A 17,721-nucleotide genomic window follows, 5' to 3' on the forward strand; every position below is an offset into this window, starting at 1 on the left:
CAATCTCTGCTTATCAACTTATTTAAGCATTTTCTGTGATACATCTGAGTATTTAAAAGATTGCTTGAGCTTTAAATATTTGCAGAATCTGCCACAAACCTTCTGTACAAAATGTTTTGTGCCATGAGTACTAACAAGCTAGATATGTTGGGAACAAACAATTGCATACTGCATCCCATCATTTTCATATTCCACTTAGTTTCAGTCATTATACTCATAGTCATACCATATCATATCACAGTTAACTCTAGCATTTTCTAAAGTTTGAGTTCCCTTTTTAAGCACATTGGGCAGATTTGTTTATACTTAAGAAACCACAGCCCCCAAGCAGCATAACAACAGCTATGACAATAATAAAAAAAAGCTCATATAAAATAATTTAGAATTAAGGCTATTGTTCACTTCAAATACATTGCCCACTATACTCTGCTGCTAATGAATTGTAAACAGTAGGCGATGATATGAGTTGCCCATACCTGCTATTAATTTATAGTGATTTTACAGTATCTAGATTCCTATTTTGTAACTTCTAAATTCTCAGTAATGATGTCAGACAATCTTTTGGATTACATTCTTATCTATGTGCTGGGAAAAAGCCACAACCAGCAAAAAACAAACGATCAGGAAAAGCATATAAACTAGTTGGGCTTTGCAGGCTCACTTCTGTGGATACACACTGAAACTGTAACACCATTCTCTTCCCACCCCCCCCCCCAATTTTCAAACATTTCGCCCTCTACATTTCAAAATGTCTTCAAAGTTCTACACTGTTCACCTATAGGCCTCAACTTAACAGCCCTCAAGGAAAAGGGGATTGAAAGAACCACTACTACTTTTGGCTACACCAAAGACCTCAAGATTTAGGTGAACAGAAGAAAACAAAAACAGGGAGATTCTAAGTAATTGCACAGCTCCCTGTGATGCATTTCTTCACAGCTGAATGTGGTTTACAGGCTCTGGAGGCCTGTAAATAGTAACAGACAGAATATTCAAGTGTCTAATACCAGTCAAGAATAATTTCTGTATTTCATTTCCCATACAGGAAAATGCTAATCTACACGAATAGTTAAAGAAGCTTTTACCTTCAAGAAGTGAGTGAGTGTTTTTCCTTTGTCTTTTTTTGTCTCATCACTCATGAACCAATAGGTGAGCCCCAGGTACTGATGATACTCTGCAGTTCCAGCCCTTCTTTCAATGGCGTTTTGAAAACTAAATAAACAGAACAGATTAGATCAAGCAAACCCTCAGAAGCTGAACAACATTATATTCTATTTTCCCCCACATTTCCCTGTTAAAAAAGGAAAAAAAGGTTTACCTCCTTTCTGCCTGTTCATACTTCTTTTGAGAATAATGGATGAAACCCTCAAGAGCATGGGCCTCAGCCAGATCAGGGTGTGACAACAGAAGCTCTTGTGAAATCTGCAAAAATATGTCATCCTTCCCTAGTTATTTCTGTATGAAAATAAGAGTTCTACTTAGCTTACAGTAAGGACTACAGAGCACTAACCTTTGAAGCTTGATCCACTAAACCTTTGTTTAGATACGCCCGACCTCTGAAAGCTAAAACCACTGGATCGCTGCTTGCACCCACAATCTAGAAGATCAGGTAATAGATACAAAGAAGTTATTCTTTTCACACACTAAGAAATCAAGGTGTCAAAAGCAGGTACTCTACGTGAAGACAAGAAAACACTGAGAGGGAAGACCACCCTTGAGGAGCCTTAAGATAGAATTTTGCTGAAGAGGTGGCAGATTGTAAACAGAAAGGAGAAATCTACAGAAGTTTAAACAGTAAAAAAGTAGTATACATGAAACTGCGAGGCATAACAGAGGGGAAGCAATTTCCACTTAAGCTTCACCGTTCAATCTTGAAGAAATGTGTTTATGTGTAATAACAAGTGACTTGAGGACAAAGGGCGTAGGATTATAACCGTAATTCAAATAAAGATGAACAATAGCCTCAGAACTAGCAAGAACCCACCTTCACTAAGCAAGACCAGATAAGGTGAAGAGCAACGGCTTTTAAAATTAGAATTGTGACTTAAAAGAAGTCGTAGCAAAGCCTAAAAGCAAGGGAGCAAGGCATGTTTTAATTATACCACTGTTGGTAGGAGCTGTCTAAACCACACAGAATACAAAAACGAGCCAAGGGGAAAAATACACAGCTTGAATTTTTAGTGCATAAAGATGAGAGCATTTTTTTTTTTCCTTAAACTACATTTTAGTCAATGAAAATACCTGCTCAAGTGCATTAATGGCTTCTTCTGCAGCATCGGCATCACCTATTTTAATCAAAGCCTCTGCTTTCAACTGAAGAATACGGTCCTTCTTCTGCTGAAGAGTAGGACTCTCAGGATTTCCAAGATTCTTGAGAGCTGTTGACAAGACAGAAGTTTAATCAAATGGAAATAAAAAAGGAACTACAAAGAACACCACTTAATAAAGCCAATTATTAGACTGTTCTCTCCTGTGTTGAAGAAACTATTACATAAAATCTCTACCTATGCCAAGTTCAAAAGTTTGATCAATTTTAGAAAGGTGATGTCAGACATGTAAGAAACTGTCTCCTAGATGCTAGCTTAATAATTGGAATGCTATATTTTCCTGATCCATGCTCTGAGAAAACAATGACCTTTCACTAACCAAATTTGTTGTTCTATACTTCAGTGTCAGAAGGGGAAAAATATTGCTATTAAACCAAGAATTTAACTCTGTACCTGTGCAAAGATAGCTCTGTACTATTGTAAGCGGTATTGGTTACTTCTTCAATAGTATAATCTCACCTCAGAGAATCCCTGTCGAGTTTCAGTATTCTCCGAAGACAAATACTTTCTCAACTAGTCAGTTAGCTCTAATTCCACACATGACAATCTTCCGTCTGACCTGATAGAGTCAGTCTGTCCTAGCATCCTGCCTCTAGCGGCAGATGTACAGGAAAAACATAAAAACAGGCCAAGCACAGAGCAGTGCTTCCCTAGATTTCTCTCCCAGTTCTGGACTCAAAGAAACTTCCAGTATCCACAGCATCTTTTAGCAAGGCTCAATACCTTAACTTATACTTTGTCACGTAAAACAAAGCCTCCGTTGTTTGTTCTGAGCCTGACAGCCTTTAGTTTCATTTGTTACTAACTAGATCTTGCATGGGAGAAGAAAGCATATGATCTTTATTTATTTTCCAAGTGATTTGTAACTTCATGGATTTCAAAATCATTTCTTCTCTTAGAGAGTGGGTGGGTACTAAAACTGCACAAAGAATTCACCACACTGCCCAAGTTCTTCACGCAACTGCCTGTTGGTGCTGTTTCACTAACCATTCCCTTCACTGTAACTCCTGACTTTGAAGCTCTCCTGTAAAGCACAGAAGGGGAAAAGAAACAGTCCCACTTTCTTCATACAAAATGAATAGCTTTCTGTGTTTTACTGCAGTAAGACTATAGGATAGCTTCATGAGAACGTTTCTTCTAACAACTGCATGACTTTGCTTTTATGACTATGGAATTTTATCAGTGTAGTGGGTTTATGTGGCAAGGTTTTGGTAATGAGGGGCAGCCTCTGTGAGCAGAGCCCAGCAGCTGCCCCATGTCAGAGAGGAGCCAGCTCCAGCTGCTCCAAAAGGGACCCACCGCTGGCCAGAGCTGGGCTGTGAGTGATGCTGGTAGGGCTCTGGGAGAGCAGATTGAAGATGGGGAAAAAAACTGCTGTGCTACAGCAGCTGGGAGAACAAGGAATGAGAAGCAGCCCTGCAGCCCCCCAGGTGAGTGCAGCAGGAGGGCAGGAGGTGCTCCAGGCTCACAGCAGCAGTTCTCTTGCGGCCTGTGGAGAGGCCCCTGGTGGAGCAGGCTGTCCCCCTGCACCCATGGGTCCCACACGGAGCAGATCTCCACGCTGCAGCCCGTGGAGGAGCCCCCGGTGGAGCAGGTGGATGTGGCCTGGAGGAGGCTGCGGCCCATGGAGAGCCCCCGCAGGAGCAGGCCCCGGGCCGGAGCTGCAGCCCGTGGAGAGGAGCCCACGCAGGAGCTGGGGTCTGGGGGGAGCTGCCGCCCGTGGGGGACCCGTGCTGGAGCAGTTTGCTCCTGGGGGATGGACCCCGTGGTACGGAGCTGTGTGGGAGCAGAATTCATTTTTCTACATTAATTCCATTACTCTCTTCTTTCAGTTTTTAAGTAGTTTCACCATTAAACATTAGACTTGCCTGTGGTTTTTCAGATCTTTCCTACAATCCTTCCTAAAAGTTGGAGTCACACTAACTATGTCTAAGTATTTGGGTGCAAAGACAGTTTAAGCAAGTGATTACATACCACTAGAAAGAGAATCTTTATCAGGGAGCTTAGTAGTAGGAAAAGGGGTTATGGCTTGAAACTTGAAGAGGGTAGGTTTAGATTAGATATTAGGAAAAACTTCTCTTCTCTGAGGGGGTTGAGGCACTGGCACAGGCTGCCCAGAGGAGCTGTGGATGCCACATCCCTGGAAGCACCCAAGGCCAGGCTGGGTGGGGCTTTGGGCAGCCTGATCTACAGGGAGGTGTCCCTGCCCATGGCAGGAGGGTTGGAATTGCGTGCTCTGTAAGGTCCCCTCCAACCCAAACCATGTTGTGATTCTATGATTTAACAGTTAAAACTTCAGCAAATTCATCTTGATGTGCCCTGTTCAATTCCTAGGTCAGTATCTCAGTTTCTTAATGCTCATTTTTCCTGTTTTGGTTTATAGTAACTTCTATTAATGCTATAATCACAGATAAGTTCTTTGACGAGACCCCTGAAACAAGGGTCATGGTGTAGAAGTCTCCCTGAGCTCTTACACAGTGAAAACAGATGGGAAAATAAATGCCTCGTTTTCATTCTTTCCGCAATACGTTTCCTGAACTCTTTTGACCTACTTCGTTCCGTTCTCACATTTCCTCTACCCATCTTTATAGCCCTTTTGTATCTTCCTCAAGTACTGCCTCTTGGCAAGTACTTCACCATTTGAAGTATTCCCCTTGCTTTTAATAATTTCCTGTGACTGTTTAGCCAAGTCTGATTACTTTTACCTCTCTCAGTCTTTCCTGAGGAGTTTTTTGTTGTATTAGTCCCTGTCTGCTTTGTCTGCTTTGGATGCGCCTTCATTTATAACCATCAAATAATGATTCTGTTCATTAGACATGTATCACTAGATCATAACAACTGCCCTCATTCCCAGCTAGCACAGATGAAGAGTTGCACTCAGAGTAACGTTTCTCAAGATGCAGCTGTACTATCCAACATTCTTCTGCACTTTAACTTTTTACTCTTAACTTTATATAGACTGAAAAGGTGAGATTCTGATAAAGTCCACTGTGTTTCACCCACCTCTGTAGTTCCTGGCAGTTAACTGCTGTTTGGCTGACTTGGTCAATCACCAGCTGAAGTAGTATATGAAAATGTGCAAAACGCCTAAATATTAACCACGAGACAGCTTTCTGGTTCTCATTAACCAAATATTTCCTCTCTTCCTGAGACTAAGCCGCACAAGGTGATTTTCAGCTGTCATAAACCAAAAGCAGCAAGAGACCCCAGCACAAGCAGCGAGACTGCGAAATGCAAAGGAGTACGGCTGCTGCCAACACCGGCCTACTGTGCAAAGGCCACATTGACTAGACTGCATAAAGAGGTGTAACACTGCAGATGCCCCTTCAATTAGCAGGCAGTTACCTTGATTACAGGACAGGACAGCATTCCTGTGCTTGTGAATTTTCATCTGTGCCTCTGCCAAATAATGCCATGCTCCCAGACACTGGCTCGCCTTCTTCAAACCTAGTAAAAGAAAGGTTAAGAAAAAAAAAAACCACAACATTGCTTAGGGCTGCAAAGATGCTGTGGCTGACAGATGCTGTATTGCCATACAACACCATCAAAACACTAACATCAAACAATCTGCAAAAGACTTACAGTTAGTTTAAACTAAGACTCAAAGAAAAAATTATCTTAGATACCTCCAAACTGTAAGGGAAAGACTACAGAGGATGTAAACCTCTCTTAGGCTTAATTTTGCCTATAATGTTATATATATAAAAGAGAAAAAGGGGAAAATGTGAGGAAATATACAACATTGGCTTAAGGTGCACTTTTGTTTCAGAAAGCAAAAAGTCCTTCACTTTGATCAGAAATTAACACCAACAGCCTGTAAACTGCTTTATAAATCTTTCCTTAGACACCAGAAAAGGCTGGCTCTACAGAACAGCTACAGAACTTCAAGACAGAAAAAAAAAAAAAAAAAAAAAAAACAACACAAAAGCATTTCACTGGAACTTCCTGAGAAACTTGCCTTAATGAGAGATTCAGTCATAAAACAGAATTTGATTCTTCTGAGAAATATATTACTATTAAATAATTCTTTGAAGTTTCAGAGCCTAAAATGTGAACACTTGGCTTACTAGGAAAGACATTTTTTCCAACTCCAAACATTTCTGCTGATGCAGAGTGCAAGGCTCTTGGTATTCTCCCCTTTATGAGTATTACATCTAGAAGTAAAAAACTGATATGTTTTGGGAGAGAGTACTTCAGGAATATAAGCAAATTTAAATTGCATTCCTTAATCGCATATATGTTTTATCAAAATGTCAAACTGCCATTTAAAAGAGGAATTTGTTCCATGGAGGACTTTCCTCTTAAGCAGCTGAAATTTCTAATTCATTATTTAGGCAAGTCACCTCATTTCAGCATGGGTATGCTGCTGTGACATAGCATATTCCAAAATCTAAATTAAAGAAACAGTCTTATTCTAACCCCAGGTGAAAGGAATGCAGGGTATCACAGCATAGCTTTATTGCTTAGACCTTCAGACATGTTAAACTTCAAGAGATTTTTAAACAAATATCCTTCAATCAGACAAAGCATTGAGTATTATTTTAAAAGCTAGCTGGTCTTTCTACTACTTGCAATAGAACTGGCAAAGTAATAGGGAAGTCTAAGATACCCAAAACATTAATTGTAGCTGCTGTCAAGACAGAGTACCTATACCTCACATTATACATTTACCTTCAGTAAGACTCTTAACAGCCTCCTCGTATTTCTTTTCTTGGAGGCATTTTATACCAAAACCAACGATGCCTGGACCACTACTTGAGTCCATCTCCAAAAGCTTAGAAAAATGGTGCAGGGCCTCTTCTGACACGACACCTAGTTTCAGAAAAAAAAAAAAAAGAAACACTTTCTTGAGCTGTAGATTTAAAAATGCAACAAGAAAACTAAAATTATTTACATAAAAATATATACTTATACGACACTTATCCTTTAAGCTCAAGGTAATGAGTTTATTCACTAAACATTTTTTTCCAATTATACTATATGCTTATACTCCCTATATATAAATAAATAAAAATCAAGTAGTTATCCATATACTCAGTATCACCAAAATAAGCTGCCAACCTGAAATCTGAATTCTTTAACAACTCATATTAAATGATTACAGCTATGCTTCCTTTATTAATAGAAACTAATTTGTTCATATGCTTTTCATCTAAGCTTAGGTGAATGTCAAAATCTACCACAAATAAATCAAGATAATTTCCTTCCAGAGTAGGCCTGTGTAACTACACATTTGTTATGATGGGCTTGCTGAAACAGTCTTGCTGTGAAACCTCATAGCTTAATGTGTCGGCATTACATTTTATTGACAAAGTTAACTTGTAAACTTCGTAACTTAAGCAACAGTCTTTGAACTGTTTTTTTGTTTTGTTTTGCTTTAAATTATGGACTCATTTAAGATACAGGATGCCTTTGATTCGAATTTGGTAAAAATCGACTAATATTGCAACTAAGTTACAAGCCCACAAATTTGGGGCATCAAGCAGTATGATATGGTTGGAATGACTCACATATGTAAGCAAAGAGCCTTACTAAAACCTAAGTATCATTCCCACCCCAAGATGATGGTGGGATGGTGGGATGTTGTCAGAGCATCAGTATCTAGGGACTACAAGATGCACACTACAACTAACAACAAGATGCCCCTCTGGAAATTAGTCTCTGCATATTTCTCCCAACTGTGAAGCATTCTCATGTGGAATTGTAAGTTCAGGCCTTGTTTGTCTTCATACTTTCAAGTTAAAATGAATTTTTTTCTCATTTTTCCATGAAGTGTACCTTCAAAATTGGAACAGGCATTCTTCTACATAAGCCGAAAGTTATTTCTCGTTATATAAATGAGAGGGTTCTTTTTCCTGATTCTCTTCCTTGTTTTAAAAAAACACATTTTGAAGTAGCTAACTTCAACTTCTGATGTCTTAATCAAAGGAAAGGCCAAAATTTAGTAATCTTTGAAAACGCTGAGATGTTTAACATTAAAGCAACATTGTTCACAAAACTACTGATTATAGCAATTGCAGTTTCAGATCCTTGCAATACTGAAGACACCGTAATTTTATGCTCAACGATCATTTTTCTCTACCAAGAACAAATATCTGAACAGTTCTATGTATTCTCTATTCACCAGACATTCTTGCTAACAATTTCACAAATCTTTCTTTTTAGGCAGGAAGGATTTTATTGCTGAAGAGTAACCTACACATAGCCCTTCCTCAACCTTAGAGCACTAGTTAACTTCTCCATTCACTCCTCTAGGCTTAGTGCCTATGAATTCCAGGCTTCATACTGAATGCAAAGCTTAGATTCATTTATCTGGAAAGGCTGTTTTTGACTTTTGTAAAACAAATACATTGCAAGAGTTGGACTTTTTTCTTTTTTTTTTTTTCCCCCATTTACAGTTATCATTCTGTTACAAAACCAAATAATTATAAAGCATATGTCTTAGTTCCAGCTGGGATGGAGTTAATTTCCTTCATAGTTGTTGGTACAGTGCTGTGTTTTGGACTTAGGATGAGAATAATCCTGATAACACACCAATGTTTTGGCTGCCGCTGAGCAGTGCTTACACCAAGCCAAGGACTTTTCAGCTTCTCACACCGCCCTGCCAGTGAGGGGCTGGGGGTACACAAGGAGCTGCGTTGGGACACAGCCAGGACAGCTGGCCTGAACTTGCTGAACGAATATCCCAAACCATACAGAGTCACGCTGAACAGTAAAACTGGGTTAAACAGTTAAACCGGCCAGGGGAGCTGCCGCGTTTCAGTCTGGTTGAGCATCAGTTGGCTACTGGTGAGCATTGTTCATCACTTTGTGTATTCTTTAATTTATTTCCTTCCTTTTCTTATTAAACTTGTTTTTGTCTCATCCAAAGAGTTTTATCCATTTCTCGCCCCCATCCCACTGGTGGGGAGTGAGGTAATGAATGCATGGTGCTTCACTGCCTGCCAGGTTAAACCACAACAGCGTATGAGTGAACACTTTTCATTTCCAGAGCAGTAAAACATGACAAAGTAAACAGCGTGCTTGTATTTAGGTGTGAAGGGTAAAAGCTTGTCAAAAAGATTGTCACAAAATCAATTTCAAAAAGAAATATTTTAAGCCCCTCGAAGTGTCTAAACCCATTCTACTCACCTGACTCAATAAAGTGCAAGCAAAGTACTTCCAAAGGATAGCTCACAGTAGGATATAAAGCCATCATGTCATCACAGGCCTTTTCCAACTTCGTTGTTTCATGAGGAAACTTGTAATGAAAAGAAAACGAAGAGCTATTTGTGTGAATTATCATACAGGATTGTTCCATGGAGACTGTGATCAAGTGCACCTTCAGCAAGTTTGCGGATGACACCAAGCTGAGCGGTGCAGTTGACAGCAAAGACAGAAGAGATGCCTTCCAAAGGGACCTGGACAGGCTAGAGAGGTGGGCCCACGTGAAGCCCATGAGGTTCAACAAGTCCAAGTGCAGGGTGCTGCACCTGGGTCAGGGCAATCCCAGACTTCTCTCTCTCTGGAGAAGAGAAGGCTCTGGGGGCCTTATAAAAAAGGGGCCTTATAAAAAAAGATGGAGAAGGACTCTTTACTTGGGTAGCTAATGATAGGACAAAGGGGAATGGTCTTAAACTAAAAGAGGAGAGATTCAGACTAGACATAAAGAGAAAATTCTTCACTTTAAGGGTAGTGAGGCAACCAGCACAGGTTGCCCAGAGAAGTGGTGGATGCCACATCCCTGGCAGTGCCCAAGGCCAGGCTGGATGGGGCTTTGGGCAACCTGATCTAGTGGGTGGCATCCCTGCCTATGGCATGGGGGTTGGAGTTAGATGATCTTTAAGGTCCCTTCCAACCCGAGCCATTCTATGATTCTATGACTGATTCTATGACTCACTGAAGAAGACAGACTAACAAAACCTTACCTTTGACAGGCACTGAATAAAGTCTTTGTAAAGATTTTGGTGGTCTTCACTGGGAACAGGGTCAGCAGAGTTCACTGCCTCCTCAAATGCATTCAAAAGCTGAAATAAGAAATAATTAGGAGTACAGAAAACAATGACTGTAAGAAAATGTTACCATCATAGTTAAGTGCATACTTAAACCTGGACCCTACTCCTTAAATTTATCCTAGTACAAAAAGCAGAGGAAAATGACAAAGAAAATTCCTTATCCTGGTGTCCTTGATATTCTGTGGGTCCTTTATCAACTCATAAAGGACCCAAAACACATTAGTTTTCCAAAACAAGAAAAAGCAGTAACATGTTTTATAAAATAAGTACAAGGAATGCAAAATTTGTGGGAGTACAGATTCTTCCTTGTGCCCAATTCCAATTCGAGGAAGGACTTGGTACAATAAAACCAAGGTTACTATTTGTCAGCCTTCCCCCCGAGCTCTGAAGAAACCTGAAGTCCTTAATTTCTTGACACTCTTCCCCTCTCCCACTATTAAATTTTATATAATGTTTCCCACGCCCGAAATGATGAATAGCCTTCAATACCACAACCTTACAGGTTCAGAACTGCAGTAAATTGTAGATTTGCAGGTGAAATTCATTCCTAATCTTTTTGTACCAATGTACCCCTGCTCACCTCCTACTCCACCCCACACACAAAACAAAAAAAAAAACAGACAGCAAGTACTGACTTCAGCACCTCCTTTTTATAACAGCCCTTAAGGCAGAGCATTTGCCTTCTCAGAACTTATGGATCTAGATTCAGTTTCCCTCTGTCAAAGTACTTGAACACGTATTTGCTACCTTTCTGGACCATTAGTATCAACCAGACTGGGGAAAAGAAATTTCCACCCTTCCTTGTGAAGGAGGTTCATCTTGCAAGAACGAATAAAACAGATAAAATAAAATTAACTTTGGCCATAGAGAGCACAGAATCAGTATAACTCATGATCTTTCTGTAATGCTCCAAAGAACTTTGACATTCTCCTAAAACATAAAAGCTTAAAATTTGCAGGAGAAAGGAAATTTTGAACCCAAACATTGATACCTAAGATGAGCACTAGGTATGAAGAAATCGAAAAACAGCACAAAGCTACCTCTTCCAGTTTGCGGGAGGGGATGGGAAGGAGTCACTTGTTTTGGAGAATTCCTCTATTCTAGACTCTATCAGAACTTTCAAATATGCCAGATGCTATTCTGTTCAGCTGTGTTAATACACCTATGCTTCTTGTACCATGCAGGGGCAGAACAATGCATCACCAGGTTACAGGGGAAACCTGGTCTCCCACAGAACTTAGGAGGCAGTTAATGACAAAGCTCCAGGACAACTGTTTGGGTTTAGATGCCTGATTCCTCTGAAGTTTCACTTCAGGCAGCAACACCTTCACTGTTTCTGTCAGATGGTGCCATCACCTACCTTTTTCCTGAGAAGCTGGGTACCACTGAACGCTAATGAGAAAAAGTCACACGATGGGTACTTTTTTAAGGCTTAATTTGAATCTGGCTGCTCTGTGTATATATATATGCATCTGATGATGAATGGGAATGGAAAAACATTACCATTTGCAGAGTCTTATTGTCCTGGCTCTGTGCACTGTCTGCCAGTAACTGGATCATCCTTTTCCAAAGCTGATGAAGCTCTGCTTTTTCTGCACCTTCCTCCTGTTTCATAGTTATTAGTTTCTGCCACGTTTCAGCCACCTGTCAATAGGAAACAAACTATGCTGTAACTCTTTAAATTCAACAAAATTTTCAAGTACTGTCAACTCCAAAAAACACGCATTTCACTTTCCTCTCTTAAAATGGCACACTGCTGTACAAGACTATGACATTCTTTCAAACAGTTAAAAGATAACCTAATTTAAATTAATCCGTTACATTACTAGAGTACTTCCATTTCTATGCCTACTTACATTTGCATAACACACTATTGCAAAGAAATGCTTGCATCATTTCTTGAAAAATTTAAAAGGAAGACTTAAAGCTATCCTGACCTGCCTTGTTATTGGACAGAAAGCCCAGTGCCAGCCAGACTGAGTAATTAAGGACCACATGGAGAAAAATGAATGCTTCCAATATAGAGAGTTAGAGACATTGTAGGAGGGGAAGTGAACACTAAATTATAACGCAAAACGAGAACAGTATACATAACTGCCTACATTAAGTAAGCCTTAAGTTAAAGAATAACAGTACACCTCGAAATAAGGATGTTGTTGAAGCCCTTCCTACATTATCCACAACACACGCTGGCAGGCAGTATGCTGCGAACAGAATTAGACAAATACGAACTAGCAGATCCTGACTAGGAGCAAGGCAGGAGCTTGCTTCCTAGCACGCTAGGGTAGACAACAGAGTAATGTTTAAAGTAACTACCCAGATTTACCTGCCTTCTGACAAAAGCATTAACACCTCCCAAAACACTGCATGGGGACTTGTCTACCTTCCAAGTTACGTAAAGGTGGTACCAAGAGCATGAATTCTGACTCTGGTTCCTTGAGGAAACAACAGAAAAACCAGACAAACAGTCCTCCTACAAACTCTGAAGAACAAACAGAATATCTGTCAGATCTACAGCACTATAAACAGAAATACAAGAACAGTAGCAATACGTGCTGAAATTACAGCGTGGAAAACACAGCAAGACTAAGAATAAAAAGGATGCTCAGGCCTAACGTAGGAAGGAAACCACAAATTAAACTTATCACTAAATTTAGTTTCAGAAAGTGCTATGCAAAGAAGCTTTGAGGCTAACAGTCTTCAGCCTGATGCTAAGAGATAAGTAAAATCTCTCATTCCCCATTGTCAGAGGAAAAGGGGAAGATGGTGTCGTGTATAAGCACACACCACAAAAGTGAACAGAGTAGCAGCAAAAGTAAGTATTCTGTAGTAACACTAGACTGTAGATAAAGCTACTGTTGAACCGTACAGGTGTTTAACAGCTCCACCTCGTGGTAACCTGACAAGAGCCATCCCTGCAGTGCTCATGCTGACAGGGTCTTTAGGAGTGCAGGGAGGGCTAAAGCTTGTGGTGCACCAGAGCGGATTTTCACGTCCTTATCGTTGCTCATAGAATGTGCTACCTAATCCATAGGCTTCGTTTGTTTATTTAAATTCCGCCTCACCCTCTGGCATGAAACAGCCTACGAAAAGATCATCCCATCAGTGAAGAGCTAATCAGGTACTGAGAACTGGCCAAACTAGGCAAAGGGTAAGTTCCTCTCACATGCTGTGGGTAAATGTGCATTTGGTATCATGCTGGACTTCTAGAAATCAAACAGAAGAATTATGTTGCACCCTTACAGCCTATACACTAACATTTTTGTCAAGTTTTATCAGTTTAACAGATGCCATCCAATTCTGTTATGCAGAGGGAGGAAAAAAAAAAAAAGAATATAGTTAAAAATCTGTGCTGCCTCGCTGTGATCCAAAAGGAGATTTCAAGTGATCTGCGGCCCAAAACTCCTATGGAGTCCTTGATGAAGACTAGTTAATTCTAGCAAGAAATTTCCTTTTGATCAGAACAGAGAAATAACATTAGTCACCTACCTCTAAATATTTCTTTTCTTGATGATATAGTTCCACAAGCTTGTTACATACATCACACCATTTCTGCTTGTCTCCACTAGAAAGAAGAAAATCAACCAAGCTAAGCTTTCCATAAAACAGCAATACACTTTTCAAATTCTGACAAATAAAGTTTTAATTCAGTTAACAAAAAAATATTTAGAACATTGCAGATTACCTTAAAAATCGCTGCTGTAACTGAGTAAACTATTTCTTTAAGGGATTGGGCTTTTCTGTTTGATCTGTTTTCAAATTAAGGAAACAAATGCAACCCTCCAGTCAGTTACACTGACAGCTGAGAGTTACTTTTGTTTAGAACTGTATCTGTATGAGGTGCGGGACATACGTTCCCTGTAAAGCAGGGAAAATTAAGTCCCCTTATTAATGCAGGCTTGGTACCATCACAGCTAAATGCTTCAAGGAGGTGAGGTTAGACAGACGACAAAGGCCAATATAAGAATCTTCTGAAATGCTAACCTCAACTACAACTATTCCAAAAGTTTTTGCTCTATAAAAGGGACAGAAATAACATAGCTTTTCTGTACCTGTATAATGTAAGTAACCTGCACTTATCCAGTGGCTTAAAAAAAACAATTGGCAATCTATCCTGGCAATCATATCAGCTATGGCATTTACTGAACTTTACTGAGCTAAAAACCTTAGACTGAATTATGGTACAATATTCTTTACCTTCCATAGAGTTCCAAGAGCTTTTTATAAACATCTGCTAAGTCTCCTTTGACATCTGTTTGGTTGGATTTCTCATATAAATTTGCTAATCCCTTTAAGAAAATAAGATCAGAAAATAAGTAACATTCGTTGTCTGCAGTTATGACTTAAATTCACATTGCAAGTTCCGCCTAAAAAAATATATTGCCTTCACATGTTAATGCAGTAATCTCTGAGCAGAATCTACATTGATATTTCTGTACCTATTTTAAAATAACAGCTTTCCTCGCTTTATTAACTAATACAACTATTTGAAACTTGTAAATGTTACATAATCTTGTCTGCAAATTAGAGTATATACAAATCTAGACAAATACCACCTCACAAGACAGAAGCTTTATATCTAAGTACCATACCACCTTGTATGATAACTGAAAGCCAGAATCTGATGGTTGTGGAAATTTCAATATATCTTGAAATCAGGCACCAGCATTTACACTTTAAAAAGCTATTTATATTGAAAACTCAACAAACCATACTACATTAAAAAATATCAGATGCTGACATCTCTGAGAGACCTATTGTGCAACCTTATGCTTCACAAGTCTCCAAATAACTCAACTGTATGCTATAACCATATACTCTTAGGATGTCACAACACCAGCAGCACACATCTATTTTAAATGTACGTTGTTATTTTTTAAGTAACATCAAAAATTAGTAACAATCCATTTCATGCTGGATGCTGGAAAAATAAGTTTCTAGATAAAACATGTTATTTTATATGAGAGAAGCACTCTCAAATGTTTGTTAAGCTATGAGCATGGCATTTCTAAGCACAGACAAATTTACTATACGTCCTTCAGTTCATGTTCTTCCTAGCACATTTCACTGCTATCTTGTCCAGAGAAGAAATACACACTTAAGTACAATGGAACTAAAATTCATGCTGCTACACACATGCAACCACCCATGGCTTTACTTTGGACATACGTAACATTAACTTCTGCTACTGAAAAGCTCCGTACAACTTAATGCCTGAAGAAAATTCAACCTAAGTCTTAACTCAGCTTTGTTCCCATACTTAACTCCACAGGAATACTTCTCATGGAAAGAAAACATGAATCTGGGCATACACTTACCTGCCACGCCAGCAGCTGGTTTGGTTCAAGTTCAATAGCCTTCTTATATGCTCCTTTGGCCTGATCAGGCTGTTCTAGCTCAGCAGCTGCCAGGCCAATAAATACCCAGGCATTGTAGTTATTTTTTTCTTGCTTTAAGACTGCCTAGAAACATGCGATTTTAGGTGAAAAGGATGAATGCAATGCATCTTAGAGATTCATGCACTAAGTTTTCTCATTAAGGTCTGGTGAATTCTTCTTTATAATATCAAAAGTTAACTCATTTTTAGGGAAAGGTTAAGATTAATAACTTGAGATTTTTATGCCACAAAATGCTTCACATTGGAACTGTTTAGCCAGTAAGCATATCTGCAGCTCTACAATTAAAGCTTTCCTGTTGAAGTGGGGGGTTAGAAACTAATTTTGATTGCCAGCATTCTAGACTTAATGTTCTTATTTCCATACGTAAGCAAAGACAAAAGGAGAGTGGAACAGTAATTAAGCCATGCGATTAATCTTAACTATTACATTGGTGAGGTACACCACACTCCACATAACTACACAGTTCTAGGTGTATGGGAACAGCAAACAAAAAGTACAGAAATCACTACTTTCCAAGTAAATAATTGTTACCTTGCAATGTTTTAAGGCTTCCTTATATTCTTTATTTCTTATGGCTTCTCTAGCACTCTTTAATGCTGCTTTCACCTCCTTATTTGACATTGTGGCTGCTAAATAAAACCAACACATAATTAGTTAGTATAGAAGAATTGCAAAATCATTTAGGTTGGAAAAGATCTTTAAGGTCATCAAGTCCAACCATACAAACAGAACTCAGAACATTGCTAATGTCCTACTGTAATAGCATAAAGAAAGCATCCCGAACACTTTAGTTACTGCAACATGCCAAAAATGCACATTGAATGATAATTCCCTAGAACTTGCTGAAACAAATATAGTTAAGATCAATCGGTCACGCTTAGGCCTAACGCAGGACTAAGTCTATGTTCCAAACAGTTAAATGATACTTATCCTAAGCTTTAACCTGAATTTCATTCTGGGATAATCTTCAATGGGATGAGAGTTGTTGTATGACAGTTACCATAGTTAGAGGTCTAGAATGTCAGCACGTGAAAGACACTGCATATAGTTTCTCTTAAGGCAGGAATTACTAAACAGCAAGCACTAGACATGTTGCCAAGGGGTTCCCGAGATCAGAGTTTCATTTTCGTGTCTGTGTCGGGACGATGCTCAGCAGGACACCGACACTCAGGTGTGGTCTGCCTTCTGACATAAATGACAGATCCGCCAATGACTACAGCCGCATGGAAGCATTAAAGTACAAGCATAAGAGACGTTCACGTTCGTGATGTCTGCGATGATCATACGCTGTTGTTTCACGTTAAACATTTCACCTAAAACAAAACTTTAAAACATCATAATCAAAACTGGCAAAACAGGACGTGGCTGAGCAACGACTCTGATGGTGCGGGCAAAGAAGCATGCTGGAAACACGAAAGAGCAGCTTTTAGAAACTGAAGAGCTGAAGTTGAAGAAGGGAATAGGGGCTTAGGGAGAAACTAATAGCAAAAGGGTGAAGGAAGATGGCTGATGTCTAAGATTCCCTCAGAATCAAAATATATATATATATATATGATTTTTAAAACCTCCAAACTCACGCGTTTTACGAGCTGCCGAAGACAAACGCTGTCCTTCCGAGCGGGCACGGGCTCCTCGGGCTCCTCAGGCGCTCCTCAGTTACCGCAGACCCAGCGCCCCGCGCACCTCCCGAGCCCCGGCTCCATCTCCGCCTGCGGAAAGAAGACAAACTCAGCCCGAAGCGCCGGCTCGGCTCGGCTCGGCTCGGCTCGGCTCGGCTCGGCTCGGCTCGGCCCGGCTCGGTCCGGCGAGCCCAGACTTCCCGCGGGCGCCCCGCCTCTCACCCCCAACCCCGCCGCGGCCCCTCGGCCGCCATCTTACCTCCCCTCAGCCCCCTCACCTCCCCTCAGCGCCGCAACCGCGCAGGCGCACTCCCCCCCGGTGACGCCACCGCGGGGACGCGTTCCGCTCGGCCGCCATTGCGCCCGCCTCCGGCGGCGAGCCCGG

At 40.2% G+C, this 17,721-nt stretch overlaps 1 protein-coding gene across 5 annotated transcripts in view; it reads right to left on the bottom strand.

The window, feature by feature from the left end:
* The window catches only part of SKIC3 (SKI3 subunit of superkiller complex), a 48,923-nt gene extending 31,222 nt beyond the window's left edge, over positions 1-17,701 (bottom strand). Inside the window, exons 1-15 of one of the 5 annotated variants that reach the window (XM_080573715.1) lie at positions 17,596-17,701; positions 17,295-17,426; positions 16,249-16,343; positions 15,637-15,780; positions 14,516-14,607; positions 13,808-13,883; positions 11,822-11,962; positions 10,232-10,330; positions 9,456-9,564; positions 6,996-7,136; positions 5,670-5,771; positions 2,239-2,375; positions 1,508-1,594; positions 1,316-1,419; positions 1,083-1,209 (exon numbers count right to left, since the gene is read on the bottom strand). In XM_080573715.1, the coding sequence (XP_080429841.1) occupies positions 1,083-1,209; positions 1,316-1,419; positions 1,508-1,594; positions 2,239-2,375; positions 5,670-5,771; positions 6,996-7,136; positions 9,456-9,564; positions 10,232-10,330; positions 11,822-11,962; positions 13,808-13,883; positions 14,516-14,607; positions 15,637-15,780; positions 16,249-16,338 (1,449 nt within the window). In that variant the 5' untranslated portion in view covers positions 16,339-16,343; positions 17,295-17,426; positions 17,596-17,701. Of the gene's footprint in view, positions 1-1,082; positions 1,210-1,315; positions 1,420-1,507; positions 1,595-2,238; positions 2,376-5,669; positions 5,772-6,995; positions 7,137-9,455; positions 9,565-10,231; positions 10,331-11,821; positions 11,963-13,807; positions 13,884-14,515; positions 14,608-15,636; positions 15,781-16,248; positions 16,347-17,294; positions 17,515-17,595 lie in introns of those variants that run through there. The other 4 variants (XM_080573712.1, XM_080573713.1, XM_080573714.1 and 1 more) reach the window with 4 other exon arrangements.
* Positions 17,702-17,721: the final 20 nt, after the last annotated feature.

The sequence above is a fragment of the Anser brachyrhynchus genome (genome assembly GCF_964034855.1).
Source record: "Anser brachyrhynchus genome assembly, chromosome: Z".
Lineage (NCBI taxonomy): Eukaryota > Metazoa > Chordata > Aves > Anseriformes > Anatidae > Anser > Anser brachyrhynchus.